This window comes from Rhizomucor pusillus (genome assembly GCF_041956525.1).
Source record: "Rhizomucor pusillus strain CBS 183.67 unplaced genomic scaffold VTP01scaffold_3, whole genome shotgun sequence".
NCBI lineage: Eukaryota > Fungi > Mucoromycota > Mucoromycetes > Mucorales > Lichtheimiaceae > Rhizomucor > Rhizomucor pusillus.
Window position 1 is genome coordinate 1806556 of NW_027192145.1, and position 23369 is coordinate 1829924.

At 44.6% G+C, this 23369-nt stretch overlaps 9 protein-coding genes across 9 annotated transcripts; 4 read left to right on the plus strand and 5 right to left on the minus strand.

Annotated features, from left to right (window-relative positions):
* Positions 1-406: 406 nt before the first annotated feature.
* On the plus strand, positions 407-4317 carry VTP01DRAFT_6935 (uncharacterized protein; the record flags this gene model as incomplete). Its single annotated transcript, XM_069385891.1, has 12 exons — positions 407-599; positions 696-1103; positions 1165-1247; positions 1309-1449; positions 1519-1574; positions 1640-1685; positions 1748-2032; positions 2101-2290; positions 2344-2472; positions 2530-2704; positions 2765-3131; positions 3208-4317. 12 exons carry the CDS (start codon positions 407-409, stop codon positions 4315-4317), a joined length of 3183 nt encoding a protein of 1060 aa, XP_069243308.1.
* Positions 4318-4512: 195 nt separating this feature from the next.
* VTP01DRAFT_6936 (uncharacterized protein) lies at positions 4513-6498 on the minus strand (the record flags this gene model as incomplete). The annotated part of the gene is made up of 3 exons (XM_069385892.1): positions 4513-6011; positions 6076-6386; positions 6452-6498. 3 exons carry the CDS (start codon positions 6496-6498, stop codon positions 4513-4515), a joined length of 1857 nt encoding a protein of 618 aa, XP_069243309.1.
* Positions 6499-6842: 344 nt separating this feature from the next.
* VTP01DRAFT_6937 (uncharacterized protein) lies at positions 6843-7860 on the minus strand (the record flags this gene model as incomplete). The annotated part of the gene is made up of 4 exons (XM_069385893.1): positions 6843-7370; positions 7430-7481; positions 7543-7754; positions 7816-7860. 4 exons carry the CDS (start codon positions 7858-7860, stop codon positions 6843-6845), a joined length of 837 nt encoding a protein of 278 aa, XP_069243310.1.
* A 471-nt stretch (positions 7861-8331) lies between these two features.
* Positions 8332-9433, plus strand: VTP01DRAFT_6938 (uncharacterized protein; the record flags this gene model as incomplete). Its single annotated transcript, XM_069385894.1, has 6 exons — positions 8332-8421; positions 8478-8561; positions 8614-8659; positions 8710-8727; positions 8795-9322; positions 9399-9433. 6 exons carry the CDS (start codon positions 8332-8334, stop codon positions 9431-9433), a joined length of 801 nt encoding a protein of 266 aa, XP_069243311.1.
* A 39-nt stretch (positions 9434-9472) lies between these two features.
* Positions 9473-12370, minus strand: VTP01DRAFT_6939 (uncharacterized protein; the record flags this gene model as incomplete). The annotated part of the gene is made up of 12 exons (XM_069385895.1): positions 9473-9726; positions 9794-9959; positions 10023-10478; positions 10535-10708; positions 10766-10899; positions 10961-11400; positions 11465-11526; positions 11580-11714; positions 11778-11824; positions 11882-12010; positions 12076-12142; positions 12200-12370. The coding sequence occupies 12 exons, from the start codon at positions 12368-12370 to the stop codon at positions 9473-9475; spliced, it is 2235 nt and encodes a 744-aa protein (XP_069243312.1).
* A 2707-nt stretch (positions 12371-15077) lies between these two features.
* Positions 15078-15760, plus strand: VTP01DRAFT_6940 (uncharacterized protein; the record flags this gene model as incomplete). The annotated part of the gene is made up of 2 exons (XM_069385897.1): positions 15078-15324; positions 15378-15760. The coding sequence occupies 2 exons, from the start codon at positions 15078-15080 to the stop codon at positions 15758-15760; spliced, it is 630 nt and encodes a 209-aa protein (XP_069243313.1).
* A 758-nt stretch (positions 15761-16518) lies between these two features.
* On the minus strand, positions 16519-18510 carry VTP01DRAFT_6941 (uncharacterized protein; the record flags this gene model as incomplete). Its single annotated transcript, XM_069385898.1, has 6 exons — positions 16519-17289; positions 17358-17663; positions 17732-17818; positions 17887-18036; positions 18098-18435; positions 18492-18510. 6 exons carry the CDS (start codon positions 18508-18510, stop codon positions 16519-16521), a joined length of 1671 nt encoding a protein of 556 aa, XP_069243314.1.
* Positions 18511-18634: 124 nt separating this feature from the next.
* Positions 18635-19175, plus strand: VTP01DRAFT_6942 (uncharacterized protein; the record flags this gene model as incomplete). The annotated part of the gene is made up of 2 exons (XM_069385899.1): positions 18635-18812; positions 18871-19175. 2 exons carry the CDS (start codon positions 18635-18637, stop codon positions 19173-19175), a joined length of 483 nt encoding a protein of 160 aa, XP_069243315.1.
* A 175-nt stretch (positions 19176-19350) lies between these two features.
* On the minus strand, positions 19351-21108 carry VTP01DRAFT_6943 (uncharacterized protein; the record flags this gene model as incomplete). Its single annotated transcript, XM_069385900.1, has 4 exons — positions 19351-19937; positions 20005-20286; positions 20342-20408; positions 20476-21108. 4 exons carry the CDS (start codon positions 21106-21108, stop codon positions 19351-19353), a joined length of 1569 nt encoding a protein of 522 aa, XP_069243316.1.
* Positions 21109-23369: the final 2261 nt, after the last annotated feature.

A 23369-nucleotide genomic window follows, 5' to 3' on the forward strand; every position in this document is an offset into this window, starting at 1 on the left:
TGGTAAATGCTGGATTACATGCGCCCAATCCGGCAGAATCTACGCACTTGGATAGTTCTCAGCATCTTGAATGGTATTTTTGATGTCAAAATATAATAAAAATATGTATCCATTTGTATACACATGGCGTTACTGCTCTATATAAAATATTTACGGTAATGGGCTCATCGAAGGAGCCAATTTTGAACGAACAATGTCGTACAGAGGCAATGCGCCGGAAATGCGTATACATGGCAGCATATTTCCTGTCAATTGCTCTACTTGCCTCTTGCTTCCTCTAGGAATGATGTAATGTGCATAAATCTGCCATTCTTGGTCAATGCGCATTTGCATGGGTTCAGACTCGCACTCAATTTGCGAACCCTTGAGCAGGGAATTCCTGCATGTTCTTTACTTCTCCTTCTCGATGGCCGATAACAACATAGCATCAAGCAACAATACTTCACCCACGCAAGACGCTGGACCAAGAGAAAAGCACACATCGTTTCCAGGCGCACGGCAACTCGCTCCTATCATTGGCGGAAAACGCGCAGGGGACAAGAACAGCGGCGACGCCGCAAACAGCAACGAAATGCAAAAGCAGCAAGACGCCAATGTCGGCAAGTGTTTTCCACGAGAATAGAACGACAGCAATAAAAAAAATTCTTATGCTTACCGTCTAATATTTCTATCTATAATACATTGGCTGGAAGCAGCCGACAATCGTATTTCCCGCAAAAGCATCCAGAGTCGGTTCAAGAGTATTGTACCAACTACACTGCCGGGTGACATTGCACTGCCCGAAAATCTAATGGACATACCTGGAAACTTGGCCAATCTTTCGGGTCAGCTCGCTAATATACCTGACAATATCCTTTCAACGTTGTCTATGCAAAAGTCAAAAAATGAGCAAGAAAAGGATACTGAACGTTGGGAGGAGGAAACGCCCGAAAAATGCTACAAATTACGATTTCCTCAACCCTTAAAGCCAGCAGAACCCGACCAGCTGATATTAGGTCTCCAGTTGAATGCATTGAAATACCTAGCTTTGGCAGCACTCGCTTGTTATATTTGTGGTCGACTGCATTTTGGCTACTTTTTTGGGCTACTGGCAATTCTCGGCGGTAAGCTACAGCCGAGCTTGTTGGAAGAGAGCACGAATTGACACTGGAGCGATGTATATAGGTGGATTGGCATATTACACACTCGGCACAGAGACACAGAAGGGATTGGACTGGCAGCTGGAGAAATTAGAAGGATCAAAAATAGTACGTCTTATAGGTTTGCTTATATATCGCGATCTTGCTTAAAAGTATCAAAATTCTGTAGCTACACGAAAGTAGTGGAGAGAACGTCGAATGGCTCAACCAATTTCTGCAGCAGATTTGGCGAAGCATTGATCCTAGTTTGTTTGTTACCGTGGAAGATATTCTAGAAGATACACTGGAGAGTCTCGCGCCTGCAATGATCGTAAGTGAAGTTTGCAAAGTCAACATTTTACGCGACGTCGATTCTTATCAGCTTAAATGTATCTTTCAGAGTGCAGTTAAAGTCACCGATTTCGATATTGGTGTCCATGCACCGAAAATTCAAATGTTGGTTTTCGGATCTATCGGATTGTTACTGGTGACCTTTTCTGATCTTAAATAATGAAATTTAGGATCCGTATATTTCCACCCATGCCAGGACAACCAGAGGAAGCTATCGTAAGCTAGAGTCTTACATAATCTTTCTCTAAGCGAGTAATAACCATCGTGTTTGGGCATAGTTTGGTGAAGTAGCATTCAGTTTTCACGCACATCCAGTTGCCTCGTTGTCAAGCAGCCGCAACGTTTCCTCAGCGCCTCCAGGCATTGCCATCCGTTTCAAGACAGGACTCAAGGCACCTATCGACGTCAAGGCGGAATTGACTCGATTGTCCGGCAAAATGCGGTTCAAGATCCTCACAGCTCCGGATATGCCTTTTGTATCAAAAGTTACCATATCCTTTGTCAAGGTTCCCAAGATATCCACAGGTGTCATGCCCCTGTCGAGGCACATGAATCTAATGAAGGTAACTGTAACCATCGATAACTATTTATTGTTCGTCCATTCTCACCGAGGAAATTGTCCGCTCTGCAGCTTCCAATGATGAAAACGTTGGTAAACGAAGCTGTCAAGCTCGGATTCGCTGGTTTCGTGGATCCAAAGTCGCTCACAATTGACGTGAAACAAATCTTGGGTGCAGCTGCTATGGATACGTCGGCTATCGGTGTCGTCAAGGTCCGTGTGCGCGAGGCATTCCGCTCGGATGATTATAATGCGATACAGGGTAACGTTGATCGCTTTTTCTTTCTTCTTTCCTTTGCTGACTCAAGCTTTTAGATATGCAAGATTCATACGCAACAATTTCCCTCAGCACACGAGGAAAACAGGGAATGTGTAGCACGAGAGTACTTACAAACGATAAAGATCCTCGATGGGATGAGGATCTGTATATTTTAATCAGACAAGGTACATATATATTCTTACAGTGCGATACATATTCAGAGTCTCATTGAACATACATAGATGATATTATCAACGATGCAAAGGTTGAAGTCAAAGTATGGGATGCCGATAAGATCAAGTTTGACGACGAATGGGGTACTGCGTCTATACCTGTCAAGGACATCGTTGAAGGTCAGGTAGACGAGCTAGGCGATGTGACCGATTGGTGCAAAAGCGAGCGAGTTGTGTTTGATGGGTAAGATATACAAAGGTGCTGGCAATTGTACGCGTAAAACTTAGTTCGTCTGTACCTTAGATGGGCACCTTTGGACGATGCAGATACCGTGGAGAATGCAAAACTCAAGCTGAATTTCCAAGTATCATTCCATCCAAAGTACTTGACACCGCCGCCGCCTAGTATCATGTCAGAACTTGATAGTCAAAAAACCGAAAGACAGCGCGAGCTTGAGCAGGAACCTCTGTCACTTTCGCACAAAAGCGGTATTTTGACGGTCCAGATTACGCAAGCATCCGACCTTGAAATCGGTGACCCTGAAATATTGACGGCCGAAGATTTCAAACATCCTTACAGCCCTAACCAAATTGTGAATCCTTATGCGTGCGTTTATGTCAATGACAATAAGGTGTTTGAAACTCGGGCAAAATTGCGAAATCCTAGTCCGGTAAGAACCCATCTACAATTCTCGCAATAACTGCGTCACCCGCGGATGGATAGCTCAATTATCTGTCTTTTGTTAGCACTGGAATGCAGATACCGAGCAATTCATCAAGGATTTCAATACTGCTTTCCTTCGTATTTCTGTCAAGGCTTCGCTAGACTTGGAGCGTGACCCTGTACTCGGGACCAAGGTTTTCTTTTTGATCGATGTGTTTGAGGGCCAGCAAGACAAGTACAAGGAGGCAGAGCGATGGGTGCCGTTGGCAAACGGAATCGGTTTTGGCAAAGTGTTCCTCAACCTCAAATACAAACCAGTCAAATTGACGCTGCCACCAGAGTTGCGTGGATCTGACGTGGGCACAATGATCATCGACCGTATCACGTTTACAGGCTTGCAGCCACCGTTTTCTTCAGAGTATACGAATTCTACCAAAGCCATCCTCGCGCTTAATGTGGATCCTGTTATTCTGAAACGTATCAAGGCACGTGACCTATCGCAAGATGGGCCAGAGATCGGGTGGTCAAAGCGCAAAATGTACTTTCCACTGACGATGCGCTACCGCACTGCCCTGTATATCCATGTGTTGCAAGGAAATTTCTCAAGCAGCAAGGCAACGGGTCGATTGTGGCTCAAGACTGTGCAGGACACCTGCTGGCAAGAAGCTGTAATAGGATTGCATGATTATTGCCCTGAGCACAGCAAAGAAGCCAACAGGAACGAAGATCCCTGGGACACAGCTGGCAAATACGGTCAAGTCAAGATACGCTTCAAAATCATGCCAGGTTTCTCGCCCGTGCACACAAACTTGAGATCCTTCCGCAACGATATGCTCGGCGCTGACCCGTTCCACGATGAATCGCTGCGTTCCAAAGCCCAGCAATGGATCAAGGAGGAAGAAGAGGGTTTGCTGGCTCACGAACAGGAAGAGGAGGCACATCGACGACGCGAGTCGAACATTACAGAGTTATCTGAAGAATACGGACAGCAGCAGCAGGGCGAAGATACAGACGACCAGTTTTTCCGTGACATGCGCGAGTTGAACAGGGCGCCGCATATCGCAAGATACAGGATCTTGCGCAAACTTACGTGGGGCACAGATATTGTACGACACAGGATCGAAACAGCCAGAGAAGGATTCAACTCTGAGGCTAGAGCGAGCCGGACAGTGACAAAAGAGCTAAACACTTAGGATAGTTCTGGCACTTTATGTAGCCAAACAAAACCAACGAAAGGGCTTTAATTGTAGATGATACAATCTATGCACAAAAAAGCGATAGAAAGAAGAAAATTATACATGTTTCCAATGCAAAGACAAACGGAGTAAGAGATGCAAAGTAAGAAAGGAAAAGAAAAATGTCGCGCGCTCCTACACAGGATTATGGACTTAACGGCGGGTGGAGTAGACGTGAGCGAAGGCACGGGTGGCAGCACGCTTGAGCTTGGTTTGAGCACCCTTGATGTCGTCAACGGAAGCATCCTCAGCAGAGATGTCCAAGAATTCCATGGCTTCAGCGAGAGCGGTCTCGATGGCCTCACGATCACCACGGCGAAGCTTCATGTTGACGTTGGGGTCAGAGATGTTGTTCTCAACCTGGTAGACGTAGGACTCGAGGTCTTGCTTGGCCTGGACCAAAGCCTCACGCTTCTTGTCAGATTCGGCGTTCTTGGCGGCATCCTCAACCATGCGCTCGATATCGGCAGCAGAGAGACGGGTGGAGTTGGAGATAGTGACATCAGCCTTGCGACCAGTGGTCTTGTCCTGAGCAGTGACCTTCAAGATACCGTTGGCATCCAAGTCGAAAGTGCAGAGAAGTTCGGGAGTTCCACGGGGAGCGGGGACCAAACCGTTGAGGGAGAATTCACCGAGCATGTTGTTTTCCTTGGTCATCAAGCGCTCACCTTCGTAGACAGGGAAGGTGACGGTGGTCTGGTTGTCAGCGGAGGTGGTGAAGACCTTGGACTTCTGGCAGGGAATGGGGGTGTTGCGGGGAACAACAACAGCCATGATACCGCCTTGCATTTCGACACCAAGAGAGAGAGGAACAACGTCCAAAAGCAACAAGTCTTGGGTCTTCTCGTTACCAGCCTGGTTGGTAAGGACGGCAGCCTGGACGGCAGCACCGTAGGCAACGGCTTCGTCGGGGTTGATGGACTTGTTCAATTCCTTGCCACCAAAGAAGTCCTGGAGGAGGGATTGGATCTTGGGAATACGGGTGGAACCACCAACAAGGACGATTTCATCAACGTCCTTCTTGTCAATCTTCGAGTCCTTCAAGACACGCTCGACGGGCTCGACGGTGCTGGCGAAAGCAGTGGAGTTGATTTCCTCGAACTTGGCACGGGTGATGTTGGACTGGAAGTCAATGCCCTCGAAGAGAGAGTCGACTTCGACGGTGGTCTGGGTCAAGGAAGACAAGGTGCGCTTAGCACGCTCGGAGGCAGAGCGGAGACGACGGAGAGCACGGGCATCGCCAGAGATATCCTTCTTGTGCTTGCGCTTGATCTCCTGGACAAAGTGGTTGACGAGGTTGTTGTCGAAATCCTCACCACCCAAGTGGGTGTTACCAGCAGTAGCCTTGACGGCGAAGACACCACCGGAGATGGTCAAAAGAGAGACATCGAAGGTACCACCACCCAAGTCGAAAATGAGAACGTTCTTTTCCTTCTTGTCGTTAGCATCCAAGCCATAAGCGATAGCAGCGGCAGTGGGTTCGTTGATGATACGGAGGACTTCCAAACCGGCGATAGTACCGGCGTCCTTGGTAGCCTGACGCTGGGAGTCGTTGAAGTAGGCAGGGACGGTAACGACGGCCTTGGTGACCTTCTTGCCAAGCTTAGCCTCAGCAATTTCCTTCATTTTGATGAGGACCATGGACGAGATTTCTTAATTTTTTCAATGTCAGTGCACAACTCCGGCTTTGGAAACCAATGAAAAAAATTCTCTTACCTTGAGGTGAGTAGGTCTTGGTTTGACCTTCGAACTCGACCTGGATGAAGGGGTTGCCGTTTTGCTCGGTAACAGTGAAGGGCCAGTTGACCATGTCAGCCTTAACTTCGGGGTCATCGAAACGACGGCCGATGAGACGCTTAGCGTCAAAGACGGTGTTCTTGGGGTTCATGGCAGCCTGGTTCTTGGCGGCATCACCAATCAAACGCTCGTTGTCAGAGAAGGCGACGTAGGAGGGGGTGGTGCGGTTGCCCTGTTCGTTGGCAATGATTTCAACGCGCTCAGACTCCCAGACACCAACGCAGGAGTAGCTAGTTGATAAAACAATATATATCAGTTTCCAAGGTTCTTCGTACTTTTATACGCAGATCCTTACGTTGTACCCAAGTCGATACCGATGGCACCCTCGTATTCGGCAGACATTTTTCTTGCAGAGGAAAACTTTTGAGAAAAGAAAGGAAGAGGAGGAACTATTTTTCTGACAGGTCCGGCTCCGTTATAAGCACAAAAAAAATTTATATTCCGGTCCTCCAGCCACCTTGAGCTTACCAACTGGGTGCACGTGCATGAAATTTTGATTCGTTCTTCTCGTCTACGCAACGAATGAAAACAAAAGCTGCTGCATAACGAATGAAGATGGGATCTCATACTGCAAGTTTGGAAACAAAAAAAAAGTTGACCACACAATTTTCATTTCATAGGACATATCATTGAGGGAAAAAAAGGTATATATGCATAATTGATACAGTGGGTATACAAAGAGTCTGTTACTGTGATCTCGACGCTAGACGCAACTGTCTAATTTCTTGCTCAAGGCTATCCACGATCTCTGACCATCGTGCTCGTTCTTCTGTATGTACACATCGAATCCGCTTCTTGAACTCTTGCTCTTGCTCTTGCTCATCTTCATCCTGTCGAGCCATCGAGTAAGTATTCAACTGCTGTTGTTGTTGCTGCTGCTTTAATGCTTGCAACTCGTGTTCAGTCTGAGCCAACATTTCCTTTAATCGTGCTTTATCTGCCATAGCCGCGTTAAGCTCCCTCTTGAGTCGTTCATTTTCTTGCACGAGTCTGTTATTCTGCTGGATCCAGATCAAAGCTTCATCCAAGTTTCCCAGCGGTTGCGGTGACTGTCTCCTAGCGTGCTCCCAGGTGGTAGGGAACTGCTTCGAGTAATAATTATGTGCCATGCTCTGTGACCGTTCATGTCGAGCATACTGTAAACGACGCTGCTGTTGTTGTTCATTGGAGATGATAGATGGCGTTGATGCCGTCGGGCAAGGTACCGGCGGTCCCTGTTCACAATTAGATTCATGTTGCACAAGAAAGTGTAGTTTCTACAAGATCATCGTACCGTAACATCGTTCTCGAGAGGAGGTGAAGGATAGCGTTCAGCTTGGATCGAGCTACTTGGTAAACCTTTTAATACAAGATATCTCTTTCACAATCGAACACTGCTCTACTTGCTCCTCTTCTTCAATCTCAGATAAAAATGCAAGGCTTGTTGGTGAGGCTACGGTGGAGGCAGGTGTCAAAATTGCTGGGTCATCTCGGTTAACGAGATCATTGCATGAATGAATAATTAGTGAATGGTGTCGCCAGTGTCGAGATGTCTTTTGGTTTGCAGATCCGGAGCTGTTGTTGGTATTGAGACTTTTGCGGCGCTGAAACTCTTTAAGCTGTAAAGGATATTATTACACTTTTCGTACAGGACCGACACTGAAAGTTTCCTGTGGATACCTTCTTCCTTCCAGCAAGAAGGAGCTCTTCCCTTTGTAGTGACATTGTTCAAAAGGCTTTACATATGAGCCCCACCAACTTGGAAGCCGAGGAGCCAAAAATGCGTCGATCACTTTGCGTGGGTTTGCTTTACAGCAGGAATCTCCGATGCAGTCTGGAACAACAATGCCTGACACAGGTAGTAATGAGGATCGAGCTACTGTTTATTGAAAATAATCTGGCGTGGAGTTATTAAAGAGATTGCTTGTTTGCGTCCTTTCAAAGCTATAAAACGCTCACAGATGTAATCTCTTGTAGCTGGAGAAAATATTTTCAATTCACATCGTTAACTCCATTTTGTTACATATCCATTTTTTTTGAATATGATTGTTGGTTACCATCACCAGCAGACATTGCTAACAAAAAATGTCGACTCTTTCGTGACGTGCTGTACAATGCGGAAGGATATTGAACTTTGCATGAACAGTTTCCGCGCTGCTGCTAGCTTCTTCTTCTTCTTCTTCTTCTTCTTCCATAATGTCCGATCAGCAGCAGCAGGAACCACAATTGACTGACGAGCAAATACTCGAGTTCGAGCAAAAGATTAAGGACGAAGAAGCACTCAAGGTCTAGCTGTCCTGAAGCGAAAATGACTTTATCGTGCATGCTCATGTATTACATAGATCCCGCTTGTCTGCCAAGAGGAACCCATCTCTAAATTGGAGGAAGAGTACAAGGAGAATGAGCCATTCCTTCGTAAAGTCAAGGTATGTCTGGTTGAACCGAGAATGAATAATGCTCTAACTATCGTGTGTATAGAAACTTAGTGAAACTTCAGATAGCATTCGACGCTGTCGCGGCGATGGTAAGTCGTAATATTTTGTGAAACATTCTAGAAACTAAGCAACTATACAGGCAACTGTTTCTTCAGAGGTAGGGTCAAAAACGCAGAATTTAGAGTGATTACGGTATTGATGAAGTGCATATTGGACTTGAAAAGCTTTTGCGTTTGCTTGGTTTGAGAGTCTAATCAACAATAAGGATGCATACGAAGCCGCTCTCGCCAAACTCAAATCGACACCGGACATGTTGGAGCGTGCAGGCTTTCAAAAACTAGCATTTGAAGACTTTTACGAGATCACACTCGAACAGTTTGAACAACTTCCACAGCGTGTCAATGATCGGGATATGCTTCTAGTCAATTTCCAATCGGAAGAAATCAGCAATGCTATTGTAATGCACCTACGGTTCGTAGCGTCTGCTTATCTACGCATCCACTCTGCAGAGTACGAACCATTCCTCGTTGTTGAGATGATATCCATCGACGAATTCTGTGCAATGCATGTTGAAGCTTTTGGCCGTGAATCGGATCATTTGCAGATCATTGCATTAAGCAAAGCACTGGATGTACCTGTGCAAATTGTATATCTAGACGGCAGTGCAGATGAAGCACCGGCTGTTCACGATTTCTGGCCCGATGAAAGCAACAAGGAAGGAAAGAAACCGTTTAGGCTTATCTATCGACCAGGTAAGCTATTGAAATTGATTTGTACTCTGCAATGCGAATCTGCAATGCGAATATCATTTAACTCATTGAACCACAGGTCATTATGATATTCTGTATGAAAAAAGCCAATAGCGTTTTTGAACCAGGAAAGGGCAAGAAATATATATTACATCAAAAAGTGCTTCGAAACTTTTTTATCTCGACCATCACGGTTTGGACGCCCACTGGTTGAATACCTGTGACGCCTCGCTGTTCTAAAATATCGAGGAACTTGGTATAATACATGATGAGTTGGCCGAGGACAGCGTGGAGGACGGTAGTGCCGTTTCTGAAATTACTAAAGTATTGGATAACAGATGCATTGACGGAAGTTAGGGAAGATCGCCAGTTTTGCGCAAAGTGATGGCATACACGCTGCAATTCTCCTAATGAACGTTGTTAATCTTCTCTTTTCAAAGGGAAGCCGAGTCAGATTTAATTTAGTTATGTTACCTTTTTCAAATTGCTCAATGTCCTTTGTTTGCTCTGATCTTTTCACGATGGTCACCATGGGTCCAAAGTAAGGCATAAGCTGCTCATCGACAAATGCTCCCGTATGCAGCGATAGAAGCTGCCTAACATGCTCAAGTTCACCTTCCACTGCTCGACTGTGCGCTTCCTGGTTTTATGATGCTATTAAGTAACATGTATTTCTTTCATGCACCGCAGCTGACGTGTTTACCTGGAAAACGGAAGCAATCACGTCGTAATTGTTTATAAGAAAAGCTATCCTCCTTGCAGGCTCCGTAAACTCTTTTGCCATTCGTGCCAGCAATCCTTCAAATTCATTTCGTAGTTTCTGCACGCTGTTGATCAGAATAGCATCATCGTAACCTTCATTTAAAATCAAAAGCGAGGCTGCAAACTCGGCATATCGTCTCGTTACGTAGTGAGGATGGATATCTTTGACGCTGCCAATAACCGACTTTGAAGCCGCCATTCGCTTTAGGCTTTCAGTGTGCAGTGTCATTATATGCTGGAATCGAGGCCACAGAAGCATGTTTGTCGAGTTGGTGTATCCTTCCATTGCTGGCACCCTTCGGCGCTGTAACTCTAGAGCCAACTGTGTGTTGATACGTATACACAAAAGGATACCCACAGCGTCGTAAGAGTTTTCAATATATGCTTTTGTAAAGTTCTTTAAAAAATGCATCAGTAAATAGCGGATATCGAACACTCCATGTTCACATTTACCAATCCAACTCTTTCTGTGGATTCGAATATTTGCTGGAAAATGTGCTTGGCTGTGTCAGCCGATTTCTTGGTATCACGAGTTGAAAAGAACTCATAAATAAAGAGGTATTCTGAACTGGCATTATCGATTAATGTAAGGTTAAAGCTGCGAAAGAGCTGTTCGAATTGATATTTCTAACAAAAAGATATTAATAGTTCATCCTCGATATCTTTTACGGGCTATTTGCATACCTGGTCCTTGTCTTCTGCGACGTGAACCAGAATCACGCTCTGATCTTGCATGCGCAAGGCGTCACTTCGATCGCCAAGTGCAAATACGTTGACCTTGTCCTTTAGAGCAACCTTTGCTCCTCCAAATAACAGACCTTGACGTTTGTCAGGATGAGAACTTGATCCCAATAAGCTAATTTTAAGAGCTAAACTTACTTTTTCTTTGATTCTCTTCGACGCCTATTAGATCCGTCTTATCGGCAGTCACCGTCTGTAATTTTGATAATCCTCTGCTGTATCGTTCAAAGTGGTTGTGAAAATACCATCGCAGAGCATTGATGTATGTTTGTCGTATCTCCGATGCAGCATCCTGATGTCTCTCAATAACAAACTGATGTAGTTCTTTGTATTTTAAAAAGACAGATTGTTGCATAATTTGCACATTAGTATTCGGTACAAGTAAAGCGTGGATCCGCTCAATAAAAAAATCGCGGATAGTTGATGCTGCTTTCAGCCGAAGTTTCTCCAGTTCAGGGCCCACATTTCGAAGGGCTTTAATCGGTTTGTTCTGATTCGCCTTGACGAACCGCATTTGCTGATTGACGCCGAGCAAATATTGTAACCACACTTCATCCACCTGGTCTTCCGTGATTTTCCTGTAATTCGCACGTTATCAATCAATCATATCCATATTACATGGTTTGTCTATCATCATCATACTTGATAGCATCCGGAGGAATCACCATGCCCCGTAAACATTTGCTCAATTTGGTCTCCACATTCTATAAACAATGGTTATTACATGGAATTTCTAGTTAATGGCATACCTCCATACCTTGCGATTCTTGAGCTTGATGCTCATTTGAGATGATCTCTCCTGCAGGTTCTTGATCTCGCCGCTGATATTGCCCAGATCACTCTGAAACACACTCAAGAGTTCCTCCATCCTTCCCAAAACTTCGTCGCAGGTCTAAGCAATCCATGTGGTCAATGCTATGATATAAAATCATTGACTGGGCTTTGATGACGATACCTGTATTTCATTGTGGAGATTGACAAAGGATTGTATCTGTCGCATATCTTTAGAATGTTAATTCATGCTAGTCAATGAAAGCATATATCATTCAAAGTCATTACAATCATTTTCGAGATCCTTCTGGACAGTATGCCGTTCTTGTTCGATTTGTCGTGCATATTCTCGTAGGTCCATATCATTCTCCAAGGCTTGTCGTACAAACTCATCTTCTTGGAAAGCAGAAATACGATCTACGATTTACATCGTATGTGAGGACACTGGTCTCGATCGCTCAGAACACTTTAACTAGTCTCACCATCTACTTCGTCAAATGTAATGTCATAAAAATCGAGATCCTCGTCGAGCAGATCGACTGGATCATCCTATGCAACCATGTTACAACTTTGTTCTGCGCGTGCTGCCGCTGCGTGTGAACTAGCCTTTTCCTTGTCATTCTCTAGCAACAAGTCGAGTTCCTTCAAAGCTGGTGTCGTCGCTTTGCTCGTGTCAGAAGTAGACTCTTCTTCATCAGAGGAAGGTACTGCGGGCAGTGCTTTGTCTGCATCAATGGGGCTTTTGCTCTCATTGATGGAGGCGTCTGCAGCTTCCATATTCAATATCCAAGGAAAAGTTGTGTGTCACATTCAAGCCGGACGGAAATCAAACATGCGGATCCACTTAGTGGCCATACATGAAGAATGGATGCATGAGGAACTTACGTTGCAGTTATGTCTTGCCTTCCTTTGGACGTGATATACAGCACTTCACGTTTACATGCAAAACTCATCACGAAATTACACTGAATTTCGTCAGAAATCTGCAGAACTGACCGTAACAAACTATATTCAGTTTCAATAACTAAATTGAAAAGTTCATGCAGATAAACTTGTAGTAATACAGTACAATAATTAAAAGACAAATATAATATATTGAAGCATATACCAAGACCCTTTTGCACTATGACACTCTGATATATATAATTTGATATGGAAACAGGACATCACAGCCGCGTGTTACGTTGAGATCAATATGATCATTCAGTGAGAACAATGTATGATCAAATAAAGGACCAACAAACTATTTATATTGAATCAAAGATCCAAGAGAAGTATCATTATAAGAGTCTATACTAAAAATAAAAATTTACAGTGTGATGCTGGACATGGAGTCTAAGACCTCTACAGCTAAACTTAAGATGTTAATTCTGCCAAAAGGTAAAGGACGATGAAGGTCCTTTTTGTATCCATTTTCTTTTTCAATTCAATTTTAAGTGCTGAAAGCCCACAAGACAGAGCCACTGTAGCTTGCAGAGAATCATACGCTTACTCCCAACTACATCAGAGACTGTCGCACGAAGAGAGGAGACATCGGTCAGCTCTAAATGAACTGACAGGCAAAAGTTCTGGATTTAACACAAACCACAGTTTGCGAGCCAGGCGGTTCATATGAGCCTATCGCATCAGCCGAGGAGTGCATTCTCCTTCGACAGAGAAACTTGAACGATGATATCCAAAGTACTAAACTATTCCTGTTTCCTACGATGTGACAGAAACGCCGAAACTTACAAAGACGTTTTTGCGACAAAAGCTCACAAGCTAACCAGGAGGAAGGAAATCAAGGTCGCCAGACACTGTGCTATAGGGCCAACTTCTATTCGTCTAGCAGAGAGAAAACGCATCTACCTGTACAAGCAAAATGGCGTAGTTTTAGAGAGAGAGAGAGAGTGAACCTGTACATGTGCCTTCGATGCCTACGGGTATGCAGTCGGGTTCACAACGCGGCGACGCGTCTCTTCGTATAGCTCGTTTCTTGATTAACGGAGGTTTCCTCATGTCACCAATTGCGATCGATCAGAAAGATCGAGGAAAACAGCGTACGGGTAGATTCAGGAAATGCTCACGCTTCTGTCCATACTCAAGCAAAAGAAACGCGACTAGTCCTGAAAGAAATATTGCTATTTATTTACACGTGTAAAAGCAAGAGAAAATTCTAGCTAGTACATCCAAAGTTTTATTGAAACTGTGGTGGACAAAAGCAAGACTATCTAAAGATTAAGACTAGCTACTGTATCTCACGCTCAGATGAGTGGGCCCATTCGTATCATCTGCCAGTGAGGCAAGGATTCACCCCGCTCTCATCACCGTGCGCTTGTTGTACGAGCAGATACCGCGATGCTTGAGACTCGGCCAATGTGGGCAGACAACCAAGATCAGCGGAACTCGCGTACACTTCACTTTTTTCAGCTGAGAGCCCATCCTAAGGCAAGAGTAGCAAACAGTCAAGGCGAAGAAAAAGGAAGCAACCGAACTTTGAATGGATCCGTCCCTCCAAGAGGAAGGTGGGATCGACCATAGAAGGCGGGTAGGAAAACCTGGTTGCGCGCGCACCGGTTTCAGAAGACTTTCAGACAGGGGTGAGCAGGCAGAGCAAGTAGCAAAGATCCATAATCGACAATCTCATCCAAGTTCTTGAACATTAGTTGCCCTTCGACATTCGTCAGCGGACAAGCGGGAACCCGGATTTCAAGCAGGGCGAACAATAACTTGAGGCCGGGGAGTGATCTCTCTTTGCCTTGTCCTTACTTCGGGAAAGAAGATCGGACAAGTTCTGTTGCGCAAAACATCTTACTATCCTTTTAGAACAGTGGGCACGGCAGCACAACACAAAACAATAGAGGAAAGAAAAACGTGCAAAAGGGGTCCCATGTCTCCTCTCCAAATAACATATTTTTACAAACAATCCATTTTTACAATCAATAAATTACCTTCTCTTTTATTTCTGTTCAATTTTTGAACTCTTCAAGGCAAATTCATTTGCGACGCTCTGTTGCACCCGAGCGAGTAGTTGATCAAACCCGGTCCGTGCACCATCGTTACACTCCGAAGCGCAAGGTTTGCATGAGGCTGCCGCTTTCGGTATAAAGCATAAATATTACATGATAGCAAAAATGCACAAATTAATTCTTCTATCATTGGATTCTCGGTATGACTTCATCAGCTTCGATTTAAAGAGACTGCGAATCAAATTATTCTACCCTGAGCAATTGTATGCTTACACTTGGTCCTATGATGTAAGTTGAGTTTCTTGTTCCTGAAGATTTGCAGTGACAACGTATCAGTAAATGTCGTTCATGTTTCTTGTGGTTGTCAGGGGCTCGGTAATTTGAAAGCAGAATATTCATTTACGATTGAAAAGAACCAAATTGCTGTGCATTGCGAATGTTCCACCCAACGAAGAAGCATGCTATCTTCTTTCATTGATTTAACCCATCCTTACATTCGTTTATTTGTTCTTCTCTCATCACACTCCTTCAATATAATGCTTTTCAAGATTCTTTCCCTTGCCGCTATTGCTGGCGTTAGTTTGGCCGCTCCTGCATCTTCTTCTCCTTCTCCTACCTCTTCTTCCGTGACATATCCTTCTTCTTTCTCGTCTTCTTCGGCTGATCCTTCACGCTCTTCCCCTGGCAACTCTGCTTTCAGTGGCGGTGGCGGTGGCGTTACCGTTACAGTCAAGAATAGCTACGGCTCTGGTCTCAAGGTGTACAAGCTTACCAACGGTGCCGGTAAATAAGAATCCACCGACGTTGGTGGCGCCGGTTCCTCGCAGGACTTCCAGGTCGATTCCGACTGGTCCGGCCGTTGCTGGGGCGGCAAGATGGTAGCGATTGTGGCCAACCTTTATGCCTTTCGCTTCCTTGGTGCTCCAAGGAACTTCAAACCGACAGAGGCGCTTGCAAGAATGCCTACTATGCTTTCAACAATGACGAATACTGCTGCCGCGGCGAATACAATTCTCCTGAAAAGTGCAAGACTAGCGAATACGGTGACAAGGTCAAGTCCGGCTGCAAGGACGCTTCAGCTATGCTTACTATAACAAGACAAGCACTTTTGGCTGCAAGGCTCACAAGTACACTGTTACTTTCTGTCCCAACGGCGGCGGTAGCGGTGGTGGCAACCACTAAAAGCCATTATCAACTGTCAGCGGGTCTAGCAGCATGAAAGTACATAGTTATTCTAGATGATATCAAAACACCAAAATAAACAACTATCAGACCTTTCAATTTATATCATATTTTTGGACAGACAAAAACTGCCTGTGCAATTGATGTAGAGGGTTTACAGTACAAAGGACTTTGAACAAGCGCGAGAATCGTGATTCAGCGTGATTCCCGAAAAGGGCAATAAGGCTTGGGTAACTTGGTGGTCATAGACTTGCACTTTTTGGTCTAACTCGGCGTATGTTCATCGCCAGAGAAATCCACATCGGTGTCAAGGTAGTTGCTTGTAGGCATCGAAAATTCGACAAAACGGCGAACTTGGCATTTTTATGCAATAACCGCTTAGAAAAATACAGCAAAGTATAGCTAAGCATCCACGCCATTCTTGCTCACGTTTCTACTGCGCATAATTTAAGAATTCCACTAGTACTTGCCGCATCTTTACAATCATTATGCCGCTCTGTCGCGGAGGCGTACAAAACAGCTGTCTTTCTATATTAATGCAAAGGTGAATTGACAGACGTATAATATACGCGAATAATGGAACAAGTAAAAAGCTTCAAGACGTTGCATACACATATTTTCAAAAGGACAGTGAGAATCCGCTCTGAATCCTTACCCTTTAGAACAATTCCATTCTCAGGTATTGCTGGATAATCGGGGTATCAGGAGCAATATATATCAAGGAAACATTTATTATGAACATACTTTTCGGGAAAGATGTAGTGATAGTAGTTTTATTGTACAAATAGCAAAACTCTAAGGAGTGCAGCGGCCAGTGAAGCGAGGGTACAAAGAGCAATCTCTTACGGTGTAGCGGTTCAAAAGCCATGCGAGGAAGCGCTCGACACCAAGACCATAGCCACCGTGTGGGGTGGTACCGTACTTGCGCTGGTCAGTGTACCAGTAGTAAGGGCTGGGGTCAATGCCTTCCTTCTTGTATGCTTCCAAAAGCTCTTCTCTGTCGTCCATTCTCATACTGCCACCAACGATTTCACCGACGCCAGGCATCAAGACGTCAACGCTTTCAGTGATACCTCTGTCGTCATCGCACTTCTTCATATAGAAGGCCTTGATATCAGCAGGGAAGTGGGTAAGGAGGATAGGGCGGTTGATCTGGTCGGTCATGGCACGTTCGGGAGCTTCAGGGATATCTTCGCCGAACTCGTAGAAGGTACCATCTTCCTTCTTAATATCGTGATCCTTCAAGTACTGGATGGCGTCAGCGTACTTCATGCGCAAGAACGGGCGTGCTGGTGGCTTGAATCCAGGATTCAATTGCTCGATGAGTTTGCGGGTAGGTTCGTCGGCCAAGACACGGTCAATAACATCGCAAATCAAGTCTTCCAAAGCATCGAGCATTTCGTCAAAAGTGATAAACGCCATTTCGGCTTCCAAGTGAGAGTATTCGGACAAGTGTCTGCGGGTATGTGATTTCTCTGCACGGTAAGACTCGGCCAAACAGAAAACGTCGCCCAAAGCTGGAAGGCAAGTTTCCAAGTATAACTGTGATGATTGAGTAAGATAGGCCTAATGCATTGCCAGACATACAGTTAGCCACTTTTCATTTGTCTTAGCTTCCCTTGTCTTGTATCTACCTTCTCACCGTAATAGTTGAATTCGAAGAGAGTAGCGCCACCTTCTACTTGGGTTTGCACCATACAGGGCGGGGTAATTTCAGTGTATCCTCGCTCCTCGTAGTGAGCACGGAAAGCCTTGATAACCTGTGCTCTGGCCTTCAGGACAGCGGAGGCAGTCTCACCGCGGATGACGAGATGGCGGTTGTCAAGCAAGTAGGAAGGATCGGCGTCAGGAGAGATCTTGGTGGTGAAAGCATCATCACCGCCAGGTGCCTTGCCAACGACGTACCAATAATCAACAACGAGTTCGTGACCGTCAGGAGCCTAATGATAATTCAGCGGTCCGCGACTACTTTGACCTGTATCCCCATCTACAAGTCCAACCAACTTACAGTCTTGCCTTCGGGCAGTTCCTTAATAACACCGTGAACGGTAATGGTGGATTCTGTTGTCAATGTAATGGCATCGTAAGTGTGGCACTATATAAACGTCAACGAAATTAGCACATATGTACGCTATTTTGATTTTGCTAGAAACTCATACTCACCAGTTTGCCGGTCAAGACACATTGAAGATAGCCTGATCCATCGCGGAGGACGACAAACATCATATCCTTGCCTTGGACGCGAAGACGATGAACCCAACCGGAAACCTTGACACGCTGTCCTCGGGATGCGACAGCTTGTCTGATTTTGATCTATTTTCATGCACCTAGTTAGAAAACGCCTAGATCAGCATGCTGCCCTGTCATCCTGTACCTTCTTAGCAGAGGGTAAGCTGGCATCCTCGGTCAAAACAATAGACTTTGCGTGTTCAAGAGCCTTGGCTTCTTCTTCAGCCTTCTTTGCCTGCTCCTCCTCTTGCTTCTTTCGCTGCTCTTCCTGCTTCTTGAGCTTTCGCTGCAACTCAGCATATGACTTCTTGGCTTTCTTCAGGGCAGCACCAGAAATGTCCTTGAAACCCTCTGCATCTTTCTTCACGAGAATCTTGGCGGTCTCTCCGAATTTCTCAATGGCTTTCAAGGCTGTTTTCAAGGGAGCAGCTTCGGTGCCGGCACCGGTTTCGTCAGAGCCTGCAAGCTCATCAACGTATACAACTAGACTTTCTACATTAGCAACCTGCGTTTCCTTGCATGTGTGTTCGCTTTTTTACGTTTTTCTTCAGTAGACATTGTTCTTTTTGGTATAGAACCGAAAAAACAAAAAAGTTCGGGACGGAATATATACTCGCCGTCTCCACAGCCGCGATTCCTCCTTGTACCCCTTATCAGTTCGTCTAAGCCACTATGACACACCATGCGTGGATGTAACAGCCTATTACTCAGGGCGAGTGATGATAACATGGATCACAAAGACATTGTTATTATTACGGGTGACAACTTGCCAAGTTTAGACACTGTTGCCCAACTTGTACATGATAATTCTGCTGGTGCCATAGCAACGTTCTCTGGCTGCACTCGAGACACGTTTGAAGGTGCGTCAGTGGAAACCCAAATGAATGCGTCCGCGCAATTCAGCTGAATGCAGGAAAGGCAAGACGGTCGTTCGGCTCGACTATGAAGCCTACAAACCCATGGCCGTTAAAGTGCTCAAAGAATTAATTCAACAAGCTCGGAACAAATGGTCACTGAAGCACGTTGCCGTTTATCACCGCATCGGCACAGTTCCTGTCGGTCAAGTCAGTGTAATCATCGCTGCATCATCCACGCACCGAAAAGAAGCTATTCATGCCACAGAGTTCCTTATTGATACCCTTAAGGATCAGTGTCCTATCTGGAAGAAGGAAGTTTATCAAGATGGCAGTGTATGGAAAGGAGCTTGTAAGCATTCGTCGTAAATATATCGAAAATGGTTTGATCAAGATAGATGCACCAATTTTTGCTACAATAAAATAGATAAATAACTTGTATATAGGGAATAAAACGTTGTATTCAGCTTAACAAAGATTGTATGTGACAACTATATTTTGACTACATACATTGTAAGCTGTTAATTACAACTCGCAACAACATTCAGTATCGTTTAGTCAACTGTAAATGCAACTGAAGTGGACCTAGCAAGGTAATGCCTCCACTTTTGGCATTCTTGAGCCCATCTGCATGCTCGCTGTTAGGAGCAAGTTTCCACGTAAATTTACGAAGCATCATTGCTTGGACCACTCGTTGCTCGGCCAAGCTAAAGTTCATGCCAATACATGCCCGAGGTCCATAGCCAAATGGCATCCAATAGTTGTTGTCAATCTGAATGAACCGGTCCGGGTTGTAAGTGTCTGGATCTTTCCAATATTTAGGCAAGTGATGCAAACTGTAGAGCTCCATTGCCAGGGTAGTTCCTTTGGGTATGAAATGGTTGCCTAGGTAGGTGTCGCGGACACAGAGCCTTGGCAAGTTACCGCTGGTCGGTGGATTGATACGCATGGCCTCCTTGATGCAGTTGTTAAGATATGGCATTTTCCTTAGCTGCTCTTGCGTAGGCAGGATATCTTCTGGATCGTCGCCTAGCACAGATATCACCTCGCTGCGTGCACGTTCCTGAATTTCTGGATGAGCTGCAAGATAATAAAGCGTACTTGCTGTAGCACTCGCGGTCGTCTCATGTCCTGTCAAGTTTATATTCATTTACTCTCTTATTCATCTGCAATGATGCAACATATGTAGCTCACATACCTGCCACGAAGAATACAGAAAGATTAGCTACTAACTCTCCGTTTGTCAAATATTTGTCTTCGTTTTCCGCTTTCGAAGCCTCGATCATGAGAGTTAATAAATCTTTCTTTTGATCAGGTATTTGATTATGCTCTAGGCTTCGCTTCTTTTCTTCCACGATATCGTATAGGATGCGTCGAAGCTCATCGTTCGCCAGTCGTGACTTGTTGCGATATGGAATATATCTTGAGGGAATACTTGTGTATGCCGGAAAGAGGTAGACCAATGGATCCCGAAGGATATCTGGCAAGCACATAATGAGCACATTACTTGTTAACACTGCCTTCTCATAACTTACTGAATGCATCCTTGTACAGGACAGCATAAGGAGACGATGGATCGCTCACTGCGCCCATATCAAAATCCTGACAGATAAATGTTAGCAATCATTTCCAGCTCATCATTGTAGATCTTGAATAATCTTGTACTTACAAAAACGCCCAAACCGAGACAATCCAATGCATATCGCTTCATGAAATCAGCTGCATCGATGATTCCATTGTTACCGTAAGCCACCATGGCAGCAAACATGCGTGATGCTATCTGTCCAAAGGTCTCCACCGGCAAGGCCCGATGGAAGATCGGATTGGCTACACGACGCTGACGGCGCCAGTCAAGATTGTTTGCGTTTCCCATGTTGGCTTCTTTGTTCGTGAGTATCAAATCAGGATCCAGATTGATATGCTGTGCCTTTGGGAATGTCTCGACGTCTTTAAGCATGGCTTGAAGCAGGACAGGATCTCCTACAGTAACAGTCCACCGTCCGATCATGTATTTAAGGCAAAGTCCATGCTTCTGAATCAAAGGAAGAACAAGGCGCTCTGATCGCACATCACTGCTTTCTCCACGGAGGACACTTAGAAACCATTCAACTGTGCTCACTTTTGGAAGATGCCTGAGGTTTCTTGGGACAACAAAGTATGGACGTATAAGGATAGCCATCAGACCTAACGCAACGTACAGGGCACGCCAGCTTCGATGCGAAAGATGGGATCGCCATATGACCTTTAGATACGGAGAAAGCACTGCGACGACAGCGTGTACGGTTTTGACCCGAGTCGGCATCCTTGGAAGTAAAAGAAACGAAAGAGTATGACAACAGCAACAAACGATGCAGGGAAAAATGTATACAACTGCAAAAAGGGCAAATCACCAAATAAGGATAAAATCCGAGAGCGGGAGAAATTGTCACTTGGATCGGTGCGTCTATGATTTACATTTTACAAGTGCTTTAGCGGTTGCTACGCCCCCTGCACTTGGCTCGCTGCGCTCGTTCCCCGTAACCGAAAAGGTCTTCAGTGAAATCAACTTTAAATGATAACCTCGCTTGGCTTTCATAAACCTCCATTCTCTGGTGGTTTTGCGTCTGCTTCGTTATTGCATGTTGAGCGCCGTCGAATTCTCGCTTTATTCAGACCTGCGCTTGCGCGAATACGCCCTCGAGCTGTTATATTCCTCTGTTCTATTTGATATCTTCATTCATCGACGGCCTAGTGGAACGGATTAAAGCTCCTGGTTATACTGCACGAAGCATTACTAGTCTCTTGAAGGATACAAAAGCTTAATTCACCAAAGTCAACGCTATGCTAGATCGAAGTATGAAGTGTCCTGGCGCCCAAGCGCATCGAGATGCGCTTCGCCCAAAGACACCAGTGGTTTCGAAAATACACATGTTGCTTTATTTACCTCTTTATCTGCAGATCATCGTGGGGACTTCCAGAATACAAACCTCAATCCATAAATTGAACACTTTAAATCCTCATATATACATTCCGTTACTCATTCCGATATAGTACAGCAGGTTTCCACCCTAAAGGACATATGCATTTAGCTGCTCGTTCAATGTAGTGTGTTTTCCTTCCAAAGAGTTTGTTCCCATATCTCCGCCCCTGTCTACCTTGCTGCTGATGGCCGGCTAGGTCTGGATAAATAGTGCAGCGCATATGCAATGCTGAATATCCAAAGATTTTCAAAATTGAGTGCTTCAGAAAGATTGGTGTCTATGCTGCCTGTCGAACTGCAAAAGTGAACATTACTTCTTTAGTTCCTATAACCTCCATCAAAGAGCAGAATCCGTATCGACTTCTTCGTATCCGATCAGTATAAAACGGATACCGTTGTATGAAATCCACATTATTTTTCAATTGCTGCATGACTCACCAATAATGAAGGACCATCAATCATGACCTTAGCCTGAAAGAACTCTGATGCAGTCATAACAGGTATTATCTCTTCTTTTATGCATCCAGAGACTGTCAATATCGCTTATATCAGACGCATGCTTGCCATCTGAAGTGCATATCTTCTTCATATTCTATGTATACCTTTATTTAAAGGCTTTCTGTGCAGCTGCACAATTCAACTGTGTTAGCTCGGATGCATAAGCGTGCTGCATATTCTTCTATAGAGAAGACTCTGATCAGGTTTGTATGTTTTACTGATAAGCTCCCTGCTAGGTTGACGTATGAAACTTCTCAGACGGCTTTCATGACCTGTACATCACTGAAACTATATTGCATGAGAGCATATGATCATGAGCAAATAGACAAAAATATATAAAAGATGAAGCATTTGTGTTTGTTGTCCTTTGGCTCTGCTTTGTTTTTCGTTGCATCCCCGGTAAGGTTGTTATACGTTTGCTTATTGGGACCATTGGCACTCACTCTACTTGTTATAGCTGTCCCATAGTAGCCTTTGTCTTGATCCCTTGTGCATTTGCTTATGCCTTTTTTGCTTAACATTACTCTTGCTTATTGTCTACAATGAATTGCCTCAAGATCAAACGCCCAATATCGATTATACAATTCTAATCAGTTGGTTTCTTATAGTCCAGGATGCATCATTTCATGCGAACGGGGCAGCTCTTCCATCACAGGCCGCCTTCCGGCGTAAGCCCTGGATTTTCTTGATTCACCCCCACCACCAGTCAAACGGTGAGTTTCCTATTGTCCTTGTATATGATAAAGGTATTTATCATATCATTATATTTTAGGTGTGTGGGAGGTCACCGGTGAATTCCGAGAATGCTTTTTGCGTAAGTAATATGAATGATTGTTCAGTTGGCTACAAACAGTGTCCTAAAAAATCGTTTGTTCGTCGATATCCTCCCTTTTTCGTTTCTTTCCAGAACATCTTATTTGCTCCTGATTGTATTGCTATCTTCGTAATAAATTTTGTCAAGTCTTTTATATTATAAAGATGCGAATATGAATCTTAAAGGTAGATTAATGCGTGAATTGTTCACAGAACCAGTCTAAAAGCTCGGGTTACTTGACATGATTATTTTAGGGCGCTTGATTTGTAAACGTTCTCGCCAAGGATTGAAT